This window comes from Budorcas taxicolor, chromosome 23 (genome assembly GCF_023091745.1).
Source record: "Budorcas taxicolor isolate Tak-1 chromosome 23, Takin1.1, whole genome shotgun sequence".
Classification (NCBI taxonomy): Eukaryota; Metazoa; Chordata; class Mammalia; order Artiodactyla; family Bovidae; genus Budorcas; species Budorcas taxicolor.
In genome coordinates, this window is record NC_068932.1 from 866,828 (window position 1) to 881,696 (window position 14,869).

The 14,869-nt window shown below is 34.9% G+C and overlaps 1 protein-coding gene across 1 annotated transcript in view; it reads left to right on the top strand.

Moving 5' to 3' along the window:
• The window catches only part of IPMK (inositol polyphosphate multikinase), a 50,273-nt gene that overhangs the window by 21,029 nt on the left and 14,375 nt on the right, over positions 1–14,869 (top strand). Inside the window, exons 3-4 of the mRNA XM_052661180.1 lie at positions 5,768–5,864; positions 13,143–13,315. Coding sequence (XP_052517140.1) covers positions 5,768–5,864; positions 13,143–13,315 — 270 coding nt within the window. The remainder of the gene's footprint in view (positions 1–5,767; positions 5,865–13,142; positions 13,316–14,869) is intronic.

Below are 14,869 nucleotides of genomic sequence, written 5' to 3' on the forward strand. Positions count from 1 at the left end.
ATTACTACTTTGTTCCTTTTTGTGGCTGAGTAATACTTCATTAAATTTACATACCACATTTTGTTTATTCATTCACTCATTGAAGGACATTTGGATTGTTTCTATCTTTTGGCTTTTGTAGATAAGGCTGTTATGAACATTTATGTATCAGTATTTGTTTGAATACCTGTTTCTAATTCTTTTAGATATTAGAATTGGGTATGGAGTGGAATAACTGGGTCATATAGTAATTCTACATTTAATTATTTGAGAAACTGTCAAAAGTGTTTCCCAAAGTGCCTGCCCTATTTTACATTTTCACCACTAATATATGAGGATTCCAGTTTCGCTATATCCTCATCAATGCTTGTTAGTTTTGTTTTTGTTTTTAAATAGGCATTCAAGTGTGTGTCAAGTGTTAATCTTATTGTAATTTGCTTTGATTTTCATATGTGACTTGTAAATATTTCCCCTCTTCTCTGAGTTGTCTTCATTTTCTTGTTAGTGTCTTTTGAAGTGCAGACTATTAGTGTCATATTTAATGTCATGAAGGTGAATGCTCATATTTTCTTTTAAGAATTTTCTAACTTTACCTCTTAAATTTAGGTGCAAGTAAAAAGGTAATGCAAAACAAAAACCAAATACTTGCTAGTAATGCTTTACCAACTCATTTAACAACAACCTGTGGGTTAGATACACTGTTATTATTCTTTTTATACTAAAGTATGATTAATTAAAATAATTTGACCAGGATCATTCAAATAGTTAATGATGGTCCCTGGATTTGAACATAGGCAGTCTGGCACTAGAATATGCTTTCAATTGCTGACACTTCCTCTTTTTCAAAGAAAATATTTTATATTTACTCTGTAAAAGTCTTGCACATACTTTGTTGGATTCATTCTAAGTTGGGTTTATTCTTATTTTTTGTTTCTATTGTAAACAGTATTTTTTGAGTTAAGTTTTCCAATGGTTGCTAATACACAGGAATGAGATATTTGTGTGGTGTTCTTACGTGCAATAATCTTGGTGAACTCTTAGTAACTTATATTTATCTGAGACTTTCTAACAATTTTAGTTGCTTTCTGTATAGATGGTTACATCTTCTGTGATTGGAAACTCTATTTGTCCCTTTTGAATCTATATACTTCTATTGAGGATTTCTATATAGTTCAGTGTGATGAACTGAAGCAATGGTGGGGGGAATCTTCCCCTCATTTAGTAAAAGTGCTTCTAACATTTCCCTGTTAAAGTATGACTTTCAAGCTAAGTTTTTGAGAGATACTTCTCCACAGACTAAGGAAAGTGCTTTCTTTGTGAGTTAAGATTCTCTCAAGGAAAAAATGATGCACTCTATCAGTTTAATAAAAGGACTGTTTACAATGATGTGGTCAGAGTTTAAGGTCACCTGCAAGAGAGAAGGCTATACCATCTGTAGGCCTGGTCAGCATGGAGAGGGAGTGGTTGCTGGAACTCAGCAAGGTAACTTTAAGAGAAGACTTGCACTGACAAGGAGGAAACTAGAGAAGTAAATAAGTGACCTCAGCTGTCACCGACCCCCTAGTCTCTTGTACCAGGAAGAGACAATGCAGGAGGGCAAAGATTTTCCGTATCTGTTGAAATGATCATGAGTTTCCTCTTTTAATCTGTTAATGTGGTAAATACCCTTGTTCATTTGCTAAGTTGTGTCCAACTCTTTTGACCCCATGAACTATAGCACACCAGGCTTTGCTGTTCTTCGCTGTTTCCCAGAGTTTGCTCAGACTCATGTCCATTGAGTCAGTGACGCCATCCAACCATCTCATCTTTTGTTGCCCCCTTCTCCTCCTGCCCTCAGTCTTTCCCAGCATCAGGGTCTTTTCCAGTGAGTCAGCTCTTCATATCAGGTGACCAGAGGATTGGAGCTTTAGCTTCAGCATCAATCCTTCCAATGAATATTCAGGGTTGATTTCCTGTAGGATTGACTGATTTGACTTCCTTGCTGTCCAAGGGGACTCTAAAGGGTCTTCTCCAGCACTGCATTTCAAAAGCATCAGTTCTTTGGCACTCAGCCTTCTTTATGGTCCAACTCTGACATTTATACATGGCTACTGGAAAAACCATAGCTTTGACTGAGATGGACCTTTGTTGGCAAAGTGATAACTGTTTTTTAATACGCTGTCTAGCTTTATCATAGCTTTTCTTCCAAGGAGCAAACGTCGTTTAATTTTGTGGCTGCAGTCACTGTACACAGTGATTTTTGAACCCAGGAAAATAAAATCTGCCACTGTTTCCACTTATCCACTTTTTCACCATCTATTTGCCCTATAGTGATGGAACCAAATGCCGCAATTTTAGTTTTTGAAAGTTGAGTTTTAAGCCAGCTTTTATACTCTCCTCTATGGAATTCTCCAGACAAGAATACAGGAATGGGTAGCCATTCCCTTCTCCAAGGGATCTTCCCAACCCAGGGATCGAACCCAGGTCTCCTGCATTGTAGGCAGATTCCTTACCGTCTGACCCACTGGGGAAACCACTGGTAAATGCCATAACAAATTTCTAATATTACATTACCTTTGATTTTTGAAATAAAAAATACTTGGACATGTCATTTTTGTTTTTTAATAATATGCATTACTGGGTTTTGTTTGCTAGTGTTACATATATAAGATTTTTTCCAGCTATGCTTATGAATGGGATTATTATTTTCTTCACATATTGTCCTTGTCTTATTTTGATACCAAGTTTCCTTTAGCTTCATAAAATGAGTTTTGAGGGACATTCCTTTTTCTTTTCTGTGGAAGAATTTGTATCAGATAAGTATTTTATTCCTTAGACTTGATAAAACTTACCTATAAATTCATCAGAGCAGCCTGTTGACTTGTCTCTTTTTCTTCCATAAGTCCTTTCCATCTTTCTTTTCATTTGTTCCTGGGAAAGGATGTATTTTTTAACTAATGATTCAATTTCTTAAATGTTTTGATTTTCTTTGTTAATGTGGTATTAAAATATAGATTATAGTTTTATGTAATTATCCACCTGATAAAGTTCTTCATAGTATTTTTTAAAATGCTATGCTAGTTTAATTATGACTCCCTTTTTATTCCTGATATTGTTTATTCACTGTTTTTTTCTGTATTAGCTTGACCCAGAGCATTCTTTACTCTCCCTCTTTCAGTATCTCTGTCCTCATCTAGGACTGATCCTAAGTTCAGAGATCCTTTGGTTCAGGTCTTCAGAGTGGACCTCTGAGCCCAAATATCACTGCTCAGCTTAGTACTTTGGGTTTCCTCTTTATTTTAGATTTCTGTGAATTTCCTTTTTTTAATCATGGGAGCTCAGCTATGCATTTAAGAAAATATTATATTTTATCCTACATTTCTAGGTACAGAGTTGTTTAGGTTATCTTGTTTGGCATGTTGTAGTAAAGATCAGTCTTACTACTTAAAAAAAAAAAAAATTAACATAAAAGAAAGTTTATGTTTCTACTCTTCTAGTTCTTTTATCTTTTCACTTATATCGTGGACTTCTTCAGGTAAGCACATAGAGATGTATGTATTTGGCTCCTCCATCTTGTTAGGTCATCATAAATACTGTGTCTTCAAAGTCTTTGTGCCAGGAATAAAGGGATTTGATAAGGTACACCCTGCTTTTAATTACCTTGACCAGGAAGTGACTGATATCATTTCTGCTCACATTTCAGTAGAGGAAGCTGGAAAATAACAGTATATCATGTTTGGTGAGTTTCTGCCATACTTGAGTTTATTAAATAGAATTATGTCATATATATAACTACTTGATGTGAATGTGGTTTGACATATATAATTAGAATTCTGCTACTGAGATTTCATAAGCATTTTACATGAGTAAACTTAAATGGTTCTGAGTACTTAGGTAGACCATATTTGGCAAGAGTTAATGGGTAAGATGTCTTGCTAGTCATTATTATTAGTAGACCTATTTGGCAAGAGTTAATGAGTAAGATGTCTTGCAAGTTATTATTAAATCTTTTATTTTGTATTGGAGTATAGCTGATTAACAGTGTTATGATAGTTTCAGGTGGACGGCAAAGGGACTCATCATATACATACATGTATGCATTCTCCCCAAACTACCCTCCTATCCAGGCTGCCACATAACATTGAGCAGACTTCCCTATGCTATACAGTAGGTCCTTGTTGATTTTCCATTGTAGATATAACGGTGTGTACCTGTTAGCCCAAACTCCCTAACTATTCTTTTCACTCACCCTTTCCTGGACAACCACAAGTTCTCTCCCTCAGTCTCTGAGTCTGAAACAAAAAATATTTTCTTTCTGCTTTTCTAGAAGAAAAATTAAAAATCTAGTTCCAGGATATCTGCATATTGTTTTCTAGAATTATTACTGGTTATAAATCAAATAAATGAACAGTACTTAGACTTACACTGAGTTAAATGATACATTTTTTAAGGTAAAATCACAATTTCCTTACAGATATAAAATAAACACATGTTAAAGATTTTGTTTAAACTCATTTAATGAGGTAAGTGATGCGAAAATATTGACTTTGTGCCGATGCCAAACAGAAATATGGAAATAGTTATGGAAGAGAGAGAAAAAGTGACTTTATTTCTTTGCCAGGCAAAAAGGGAACCCAGCAGGCTATCCCCTCAAGAACTGTGCCCCCATCTCTGGGCAATAGGGAAAGGTCTTAACAGACATGAGGTGGGGGTAGGAGATAAGGATCAAAGCAGTGACTGGCTTGCATTCTTCTGATGGGTTAGTGGTGAGGTAAGTAGGAGTCAGTGTCATCAGCTTTCAGGTTCAAACTTGTCTGGGGTCAAAACAGCTCAAAGATCATGTTGTGTGTATCCCTTGATGGGGAAACAGGAACTTCCCGCAAGGCTGCTCTTGACTGTTTCTCCCTGGTGTCACTTCACCTCTCTTTCCTATTTAGTAACTGCTTGCATCTGCCCATTGGAACTCAGGGAAGGTCATGGAGGCTGAATGAAGCCTCTTTCTTAAAATCAAAGAAATAGGGGATACGGAAAGGCTTTGTGCTCAGGAGCCTCACAGGGCCCTACTTAGTATCAGAAAGAACTAAGCAGACATTAAAACTAGTTCAAAAGAAAAGTCAAAGAATCACAAATTTATATGGCATAAAGGGAAGGTGAAATGAGTGTACATAAGAACACTGTAAACTCTCCCTTTCCAGGGAGGTTGGAGGGAAGTCAGTAATCCTCCTCTGTTGCTGTTAAGTGGTCAGTTGTGTCTCACTCTTTGTGACCCCATGGGCTGCAACCAGCCAGGCTCCTATGTCTACGAAATTTCCCAGGCATAAGTATTGGAGTGGGTTGCCGTTTCCTTCTCCATAGGATCTCCCTGACCCAGGAATTGAACCCATGTGTCCTGCAAGTCTCCTGCATTACAGATGGATTCTTTACTAACACTGAGAGTCCAGGGAGGCACAGAGCCTCCTCTGGCCAGAATTTATTCTTTGTCTATGGACAAGAATTCTTTCGCATTTGCTAAGAGTTATCTACAACTTACTTTGTTGTAAAATAGTTCAAGGACAGTGAAAGGCTAGAATTAGATAACCAAGAATATGCTCTAAATAATACAGAGTTTCTCATTGGAGACACATAGAGATTTCTTTTTTTCTTTTTTTTTCTTTTAATTTATTCCAGACTTAAACTTATTAAATTCCAGTTAAAACTCATACTAGATAAATTATGATTCATTGTATTATGTTATTTGAGAAATGTGTGGAGCAGTTAGAAAGCATTACAAGGAACTAACTTGGAAATGTTCCATTTCTCTTTGTTTCAGGTTTTTGCTGCTGATTGTACTGATGATATTCTTTTAGAGCTACAAAAATATTTGCCAAAATATTATGGCATCTGGTCACCTCCTACTGCACCAAATGGTAATCTTTTCTTTAAAATCCATCTTTTAGTCTTAATTCATGAGAATTGCTTTTTAAAAGATTTAAGTAAGATTAAGCCTCGTATTATAAAAACAGAATGTATGTGTTTTTCTTACTACTCTTTCTCTTATTCATTAAGAAAACTAATTAATATTTTGCTTTTCATAACCAGTTTCTTAAATAGCATATACAAATTAATGACCAATTTCTTAAACAATTGAATGAATATATATATATGTGTATATATATATACACACACTAGTACTTAATACTCTTAATTATCAGATGTTCTTCTTTTCCCATTTTGAAAAAATAAAAATCAAGAATTTTTCTTTATATAACTTCCTTCCTATCTTCTGTTTTGTTCCTTCATTCCCTACTTGCATGCTTTAAAAAATATTGGTAATTTTCTTATAGAGGACAAAATTTTTTATGTAAGGGCACAGAATTTCTCTCTTAATATTAGTTAATACTTGAAGCAGTATTTGCCACATTAAGGCCTTTGACAGAACAGACAAAAGTCAGATAAACTGGTAACATGACTGCTAACCATTGAAGAAGATTCATGAATGAGGGAAGAATTTCAGACTTGACTGAGTTTAAGAAAAACCCATAGTCTTGCTAAAATGCAAATTAATAGGCTCGACTCCCAGACATTTTGATAATGCATATCTGTGTTGGAGTTCATGATATGCTTATTAAATGAAAGTGTGTTTGTTGTTGTTTTTTTCCTGGTGGATACAGAGCTTGAACCACATTTTGAGAACAGGAGATGGGAACTCAAGTTTGAGCTTGTTCTTTCCTTCAGTTCTTTGTCATTACTTGTGCTAGGTTTCATTAATAAGGAATCATAGTATCTCTTGTGAGTATCCTCAGATAATAGTAAATCAATGGTTCCCCAGGATTTGTAGGATTCTTCTGTGCTTCATTTGAGGAGGCAAGGGACTTGAGCTTTGCTCTGCTCTGCTTTTCCTTTCTTTGCCTCCTTCCTCTCCTCCCCCTTCTCTTCTCACTTTCCTCTTCTTCCCTTTCCCTTTTTCTTTTCTCCCTCCTTTTTTCTTTCCTTGCCTTTCTTCCCTCTTCCCTTCCCTCCTTTTTCCTTATCTAATCTGTATCTAGTTAAATGTTAAGTTTAAGAAATTATTTAGAAGGGGTAGAGAGAATTCTCTGGTAGTCCAGTGGTTAGGACTTCACGCATCCACTGTAAGGGGCACAGGTTCAAGCCCTGGTCAGGGAACTAAGATGCTGCATGTCACAAGGCACAACCAAAAAAAAAAAAAAAAAAGTGGGTCAAATAATTGAGCCAACAGCATCATTATTTTGAAAAGAGAGTATACAAGAAGAATCTGGGTAAGAGAAGAAATGTTTTAATTGAAACATTTTATAGTCTAGAATTATATAATTTAAAATAATTTAAAAATCAAAGACTTGCTAGCAATCAATGCCTTTTTGGTTTTCAATACCAAATAATCCTGAGGGATATCTATGCTAATGTAGAAAGATCAGTAACTTTGAAGTCAGATGGCTTGGCTTCTTCGTTGGATATTTCCAAATTTTGTAAACTCTAACTCATTAACCTTTTGGAGCTCCACTTTTTCTTCTATACATTGAAAATAATATCATGTGGAGTTGTGAAAATGCATGTAATTTATGTGAAAATGCTTTGTAAACTCTGAAACTCTTATTTGAGTATAAACGGAGATGTTGGTACTACTAAGTTGAAAAGATGAGGTGACGAAAATGAGAAAAAAGAGGAGAAAATATAAAAAGAAGTATACATGTAAATAGATGTGGTCCTGTAATACCAACAATTGCTTTAGGAAATTTCCTATTCCTTTGTAATCTTTTGAAAAATATTTTATTTTTTAAAATTAAAAACATATTTTTTCTTTTTGGCCATACTGCAACTTCCTGGGAGTTCCTTTGATCAGGAATTGAACTTGGGCCACAGCAGTGAAAGCACTGAATCCTAACCACGGGACAGTCAGGGAACCCCCTTCCTTTCTAGTTTTTAGCTCTGGAAGTAGAACTGCACCACAGAGATTGTTAAGCTTTGATCTTTCTGATTTTATCATTTTGATTGTAAATGAAACAAGTATAAGAATGGAAACTTTTTGACATCTTTAGTCTACAGGATCATGAAAATAAATATTTTCTTAAATTTTAATAGAACACTGTGATTTGCATTACTATCCTTTGCATAGTATTAAATTGATATAATTTATTTCTCAACTCTTTTTCCCGTCTTTCTACTTGAGCATCTTTATTTATTTATTTATGGCTGTGCTAGGTCTTCGGTTACTGCATGTGGGCTTTCTCTGTAATTGTGGTGAGCAGGGGCCACTTTTAGTTGCGGTAAATGAGCTTTTCATTGCAGTGGCTTCTCTTGTTTTGGAGCAAAAGCTTGGGGCTTCAGTAGTTGCTGCATGCATGCTTACTTGCTCAGAAAGCATGTGGAATCTTCCCAGATCAGGGATCAAACCCGTGTCCCCTGCCTTGGCAGGAAGATTTCCTATCCACTGCTCCACCAGGGAAGTCTCAAGGTAAAGTGTTATACAACTTTGTATAATTCTTAGAATCCAAAGTTGTAAAACATAGAAATATAGAAAGTTTTGCCAGTTTGTACAGCAAGTTATTGTCACTTAAAGGAAGCATAAGGATGTCCTGACCAACAGTTTTTTACCTTTTAAATTTTTTATGGCAGTTTTATTGACATTTAATTTATGTACCATAAATCTCACCCATTTAAAGTGTATAGTATAAAAAAAAAGAAAAAAAAATAAAGTGTATAGTATAGTAGTTTTTAAATTACAGTCATAGAGTTATACAAAGATCACATTAGCAAACCTTAGAATATGACTAGTGTTTTTTTTTTTTAAGGTAAAGCATTTGTTACAATTATATTTGAAGATTTGAAACTAGTTATATATGTTAAATCTCATTTTACTTGTGTATAAGCACATAGATACCTAATTACATGTACCATCAGAATTTATTTGGAGGAATAGAAAAGTATATCTTCAAGTAGGTTTGAGCAAATTGAGAGTCCTCAAATGTAATCTCTAGTCTCATTGATTGATAGATTTATGGATCTCACTGCTAGTCAGGTTTTAAGAAGCATGGATTAAAATAAGCTGTTCCCTTTCTCCCCCTTCACCCTACATTTGGAGACTCAAGGGCTCTTCTATTTATAATTCCTTATAGTTCAAGCTTCTGTTGCTCTCAGAAATAGCTGATGATTGATGTAAAAGGCAGAAGAAAGGCGTCCTGTTTTTCCATTTGGCTTCATAAATGGGCAGGGTTTCACCACCCGGCCTTTTTTACATTTTTGGAGGTTCAGAAATGAAGATGGTAGCCAATGCCTAGATAGGGTGGGAACGAATGTGATGAAACTTGGAACCTATGTTGTAATGATCTATATCATCAATATTCATTAAGAGGATCTGAATAAATTTTCAACTTTCTAAATGTCCTCACCTTTGTCTTTCCTTTAAAGGAATAGTTACCTCATCTTTACTGTTTATAGTTATTTGCAGATCTTTCAGTTTTCCATAATATTTCAGATGTTTTTATTTTTTCTCCTTTGTTACTGGGGAATTTTCTGCCTTTTTTTTTTTCTTAGTATCAGGACTGTATTCCAGCAGCAGAATTTTTTTATGTGTAATGTATTAGAAAACAGTGTAAGTATTTAATTTATATATGATAATTATATTTAATTGTATATATTTGAATAGAAAATATATTTAAAATAGAAAAGCTTTTTCATTCATAGTAACCTTGTGTAATCTTAAACATACTATCGTCAGTAGCATGAAATATATAAATATTTTGAGCATATTAACCTTATTGTTGGTACAGCCACTGATGAGTCTTAACTTAATAGACTGCTTATAAAAGCATGAAGTGGTATATTTTGGACTGCCTGGTAGATATTTTTTATGATTTTTACCTCAAAAATTTAAAGAACTATAGAAATTCTATATACATTTTCCATAAATTAATAGGTAACAGATTTCTCTCTTACAAGCATAGAAAACTATACTTCTAGTCAGTGTGACTTCTTATAATGAGATCCATATATTTATGAAAAGTAGATGTCCTGTTATTTATTACACAAATATTAAGACTAAGCTTAGTGGGTTATCTCTTAGATTTGAGGTTCAAAAATGTCAGTCTTTAGGCCTCTGACAGACTGACTGGCTTCATCAGAATCTGTTGTACTAAATAGAGCTTTTAAGAATTTAAAAAAGTAAATATTGTTATTTTTGATCATCTATATGATTTATACATGCATTAATTCATATGTATATATGAAAAAATCAACTGTTCTTTATTTTTTAATATTTAAAAATATTAAATGTTTTTTAACTTTTACTTTCCTTACAAGTTACCTCATAGCAAACAGTCATAATTATTTTCCAAACATCATATCAATATAGTTTAATTTATTTCCTTGACTTTGGTCAAAATGAACCTAAACTATTCCAGATAGAACACTATCTTATTCTTAGTCCATCCGATTTTTGGGACATATTTTCTATATACCTAAAAATTGAGAACTGTTGTACCATTCTATACCCAGAGGGGCTTTGGCTGAGTGTCCTTTGTTATCTGTAGCATTGCCTTATAAATGAGGCTCTCCTGTAGTTAAAATGCCTTTGATCATATAAGTTATTGTCTTCAGATTGACTTACTTTGAATTAAGCTCTCTTGCATTTTTTTCAGAGAGAATCAGTATTCAAATTTATTTCTAGTGATGATAATCTGAAAAAAAAAAATCAATTTAAATCTCAGTTCCCACATCATGTCTCATTTCCCTATTTTATTCAGAAGAAACTGTGGCAAACTGCTAGATAAATAACCTTTTTTTTTTTTTAACTATGCATCTCTAAAGCAGGTTTTGATGTTGATTTTTTTTTTTTTTTTTTTAGTAACTTAGAGGGAAAGAGAAACAAGAATCTCAAAATTTCAACTTTTCACTTAGAGCACCAAAAGAATACAGTAAACCAACTCTCAGTAGGCCTTAATTTAAGGATTATGAACTTAAGGCTAATAATCAATAATTTAGCCATTTATATGTATGTGTGTGTATATATATATATATATATATATGTATGTTTTATATGATTTGGTAATTCAAATCAAATAAAGCATATCAAGAATCTGAAAGTAAGATAAAAACACATTTGCCTAGTCAAGTATTAGCCACTCAGTCTCGTCCAGCTCTTTGCGACCCCGTGGGCTGTAGCCTGCCAGATTCCTCTGTCCATTGAATTCTCCAGGCAAGAATGTTGGAGTGGGTTGCTGTTTCCTTCTCCTGGCGGTCTTCCCCACCCAGAGACTGAACCCAGGTCTCCTCCATTGTAGGCAGATTGTTTATCATCTGAGCCACCAGGAAAACCCTTGCCTAGTCAAAATAAATGTCAGATAAAACTGATGATACTTAGGCCTGTTTACTGAAGGAATGGCTCAACTTATTACAGGATGAAGAAGGCCAAACCCAAAGTCCCTTTGGGCAGAAAGAAAATGAGAAGGGCAAACATTGATTCATTCAAGCAGACATTTATTATATTCCTACTGTAAGGAGAGTTTGTATTTGTATTTTTCCCTTTCCCAAGAGAGGATGAAATAGGGATTTGAAAAAAGTCTTTAGCTTCTCTTGTTTCTGTTGTTTGTTCAAAAAACAGTTTTTGTTTTTAATCACTACCAAATTGGCAGGTAGAAAATAATAGCCCTACACTGAACTGTAGATGCTGTGATGTTTAGCTAGATTTGCACACTATCTATCTTCCCATGTATAGCCTTACCTCACTAAGGCCTTCAAGGTTTCTTGAGTTATGGAAATTAGTGATGATAAACTTGTGAATGCTAATGATTTACTGTATTGGGATCTAATTAGTCTCTTCTGATATTTGAAACATAAGCCTTGTTACTGAAATTTTTATACAACTTTAGGGAGAGGATGGATCCTTTTGTTTCTCTTTCCTCAAGGTAGCTGAAAATGGGAAGAGTGTGAAGGGGACTGCTGTGCTTCCTCTTTCCCCATCTTATCATACTTTCCTGTGGTTACTTTTTTAAAGTACAGAAATGGGGTGGGTTCCAGTTCCTTGAGTAGGATATTCCTACTTGTCTCATTATGTCTCACCGTCAACAGGTTCATGTCTGTGTCCAGACCTTTTATGTTGTTGAAAATGTCCCTTTGTTAGAACCTTTCTTTTAAATGTGGCATACTTCTTTTAGTTTCTGTGAGTGCTAGTCTCTTAGGCTACAGTTCATTTTTTGTCTCTTAACTTCACCTGGTTCTACACTATCCTCCCTCTCTCCATTTTCCTTTGACTAAGGGAAAAGATTTTAAAACATAAATTCATTTATTTCAAAAAATCAAACCTTGTTACTTTGATTAAAAAGTAAAATATTTTCTGTTTGTAAGGAAAGGTATTTACAATAAGTGCTTCTTATGACATGACTGAAATTTGTGATCTCATTCAGAATTTTGTTTGGGAAGATTTATTCACCTAGGAAGGGGGAAAGACTTTCTTTCCTTACTTGTTTCCCTCAGTGCACCCAGACCTGTATTTTCAACCTAAAACTATAAGGTTTTACCATACAGTGTATGGTAACTGAGATGTTTGTAATTTTTTTACTTGAATCTCCCATTATAATAGTTTTCTGAGGGAAGGTATAAACAGGATGCCAAAGTTATTTACAAATGAACTTTTGAGGACTTTTTGTGTTCTAAAAAGCAGGGTGTTTCTTTTTCCTTTAGGACTAGTAAGTCTAGAATGTATATTTGGCATCAACATCATTTGGATTAATTTACCTTTCTTAACCTATACCTGTTGTATCCTCTGTGGAAAGGATTTATTCCTTTTACTATTCTTAAATGAAGAATTTAAAAAATTGTTAGAATAATAAGATGCCTGCTGAGGTACATAGGATGTAAATCATGTTCAAAAAGAGAATGTATTCAAGGACAGTTTTTAAAAATTATCTCATTCCCTTTTTAATGCTCTTGGATGCCTTATATCTAATTCAGACCTTTTATTTATGGTTGAATATTTATTCCACCTCTTGCAAAAGTTTCTCTGTGATATTTATACCTGTTATAAAATTTATTAGTCAGTCTTTTTTTTTTTTCCCTCCAGGTGAAGTAATAATAATTGTTGACTCTGGATTAGTTTTAACTTTTTTCTCAGTTTTAATATTTCCTCATTTTTGTTTTCTCTTAAGTAGTAATATGTTTTCCTATTACTAATTAGGGTTTTTCTTTAATAACAGATTTATACCTAAAACTGGAAGATGTGACCCATAAATTTAATAAGCCCTGTATAATGGATGTAAAGATAGGGCGGAAAAGCTATGATCCTTTTGCTTCATCTGAGAAGATTCAGCAACAGGTCAGCAAGTACCCATTAATGGAAGAGATTGGGTTCTTGGTGCTTGGCATGAGGGTAAGAGTGATTTTTAGTGTAATACATGCATTTCTCATTACATGTTTTCTTGAAGGTTATAGATGTCACATATATTTTAGAATTAGGTTATCCATAACTCCTCAGTGCAGGCAGAGATTTTTATCTCTTGTTCACTGTTATATGGGCAGTGTCTGGATTTATTCTGGGATGCAATACATGATTAATAAGTGAATGAGTGGCTGAACCTCAAAGCTCTGACTCTAGTAATTTTATTTTAAAGAAGTTTTAAGTTTAGTGCAAAAGAAATAATATGATAAATGAATGTGATATTATTTGTAATTTTTTTTTCCCCATGAGAAAAGTGCCAGTAATTTTTTCTGTATATTTAAAACAAAAAAAGGGAAATAAGTTAGGTTACTGGTTTAAGAATGTGATTTAAAGCCATTGTTTTCTTTGCCTATTTTTCCCTGGACTGGCAATTTACAATGGGCTCAGGTGGTCAGTTCTGATCTCATCCAGAGTCCCTCTTGTGACTATACTCATCTGATGGCTCCTCTGGGTCTAGTTGGTCCAAGTGACCTCACTCTTATGTCTTTCAGTTCAGTTCAGTTCAGTTCAGTTCAGTTCAGTCGCTCAGCCGTGTCTGACTCTTTGCAACCCCATGAACTGCAGCATGCCAGGCCTCCCTGTCCATCACCAACTCCCGGAGTTCACTCAGACTCACGTCCATCAAGTCGGTGATGCCATCCAGCCATCTCATCCTCTGTCATCCCCTTCTCCTCCTGCCCTCAATCCCTCCCAGTATAAGAGTCTTTTCCACTGAGTCAACTCTTCACATGAGGCGGCCAGAGTACTGGAGTTTCAGCTTTAGCATCATTCCTTCCAGAGAACACCCAGGGGTGATCTTTAGAATGGATTGGTTGGATCTCCTTGCAGTCCAAGGGACTCTCAAGAGTCTTCTCCAACACCACAGTTCAAAAGCATCAATTCTTCAGCACTCAGCTTTCTTCACAGTCCAACTCTCACATCCATACATGACTACTGGAAAAACCATAGCCTTGACTAGACGGACCTTTGTTGGCAAAGTAATATCTCTGCTTTTCAATATGTTATCTAGGTTGGTCATAACTTTCTTTCCAAGGAGTAAACGTCTTTTAATTTCATGGCTGCAGTCACCATCTGCAGTGATTTTGGAGCCCCCCAAAATAAGGTCTGACACTGTTTCCACTGTTTCCCCATCTATTTCCCATGAAGTGATGGGACCAGAAGCCATGATCTTAGTTTTCTAAATGTTGAGCTTTAAGCCAACCTTTTCACTCCCCTCTTTCACTATCATCAAGAGGCTTTTTTAGTTCCTTTTCACTTTCTGCTATAAGGGTGGTGTCATCTGCATATCTGAGGTTATTGATATTTCTCCCAGCAGTCTTGATTCCAGCTTGTGCTTCTTCCAGTCCAGCATTTCTCATGATATACTCTGCATATAAGTTAAATAAGCAGGGTGACAATATACAGCCTTGATGTACTCCTTTTCCTATTCGTCTTACAAGTTGATATTAACTGTTGGCTGGGCTTTTTCCCATCAGGTTCCTTCCA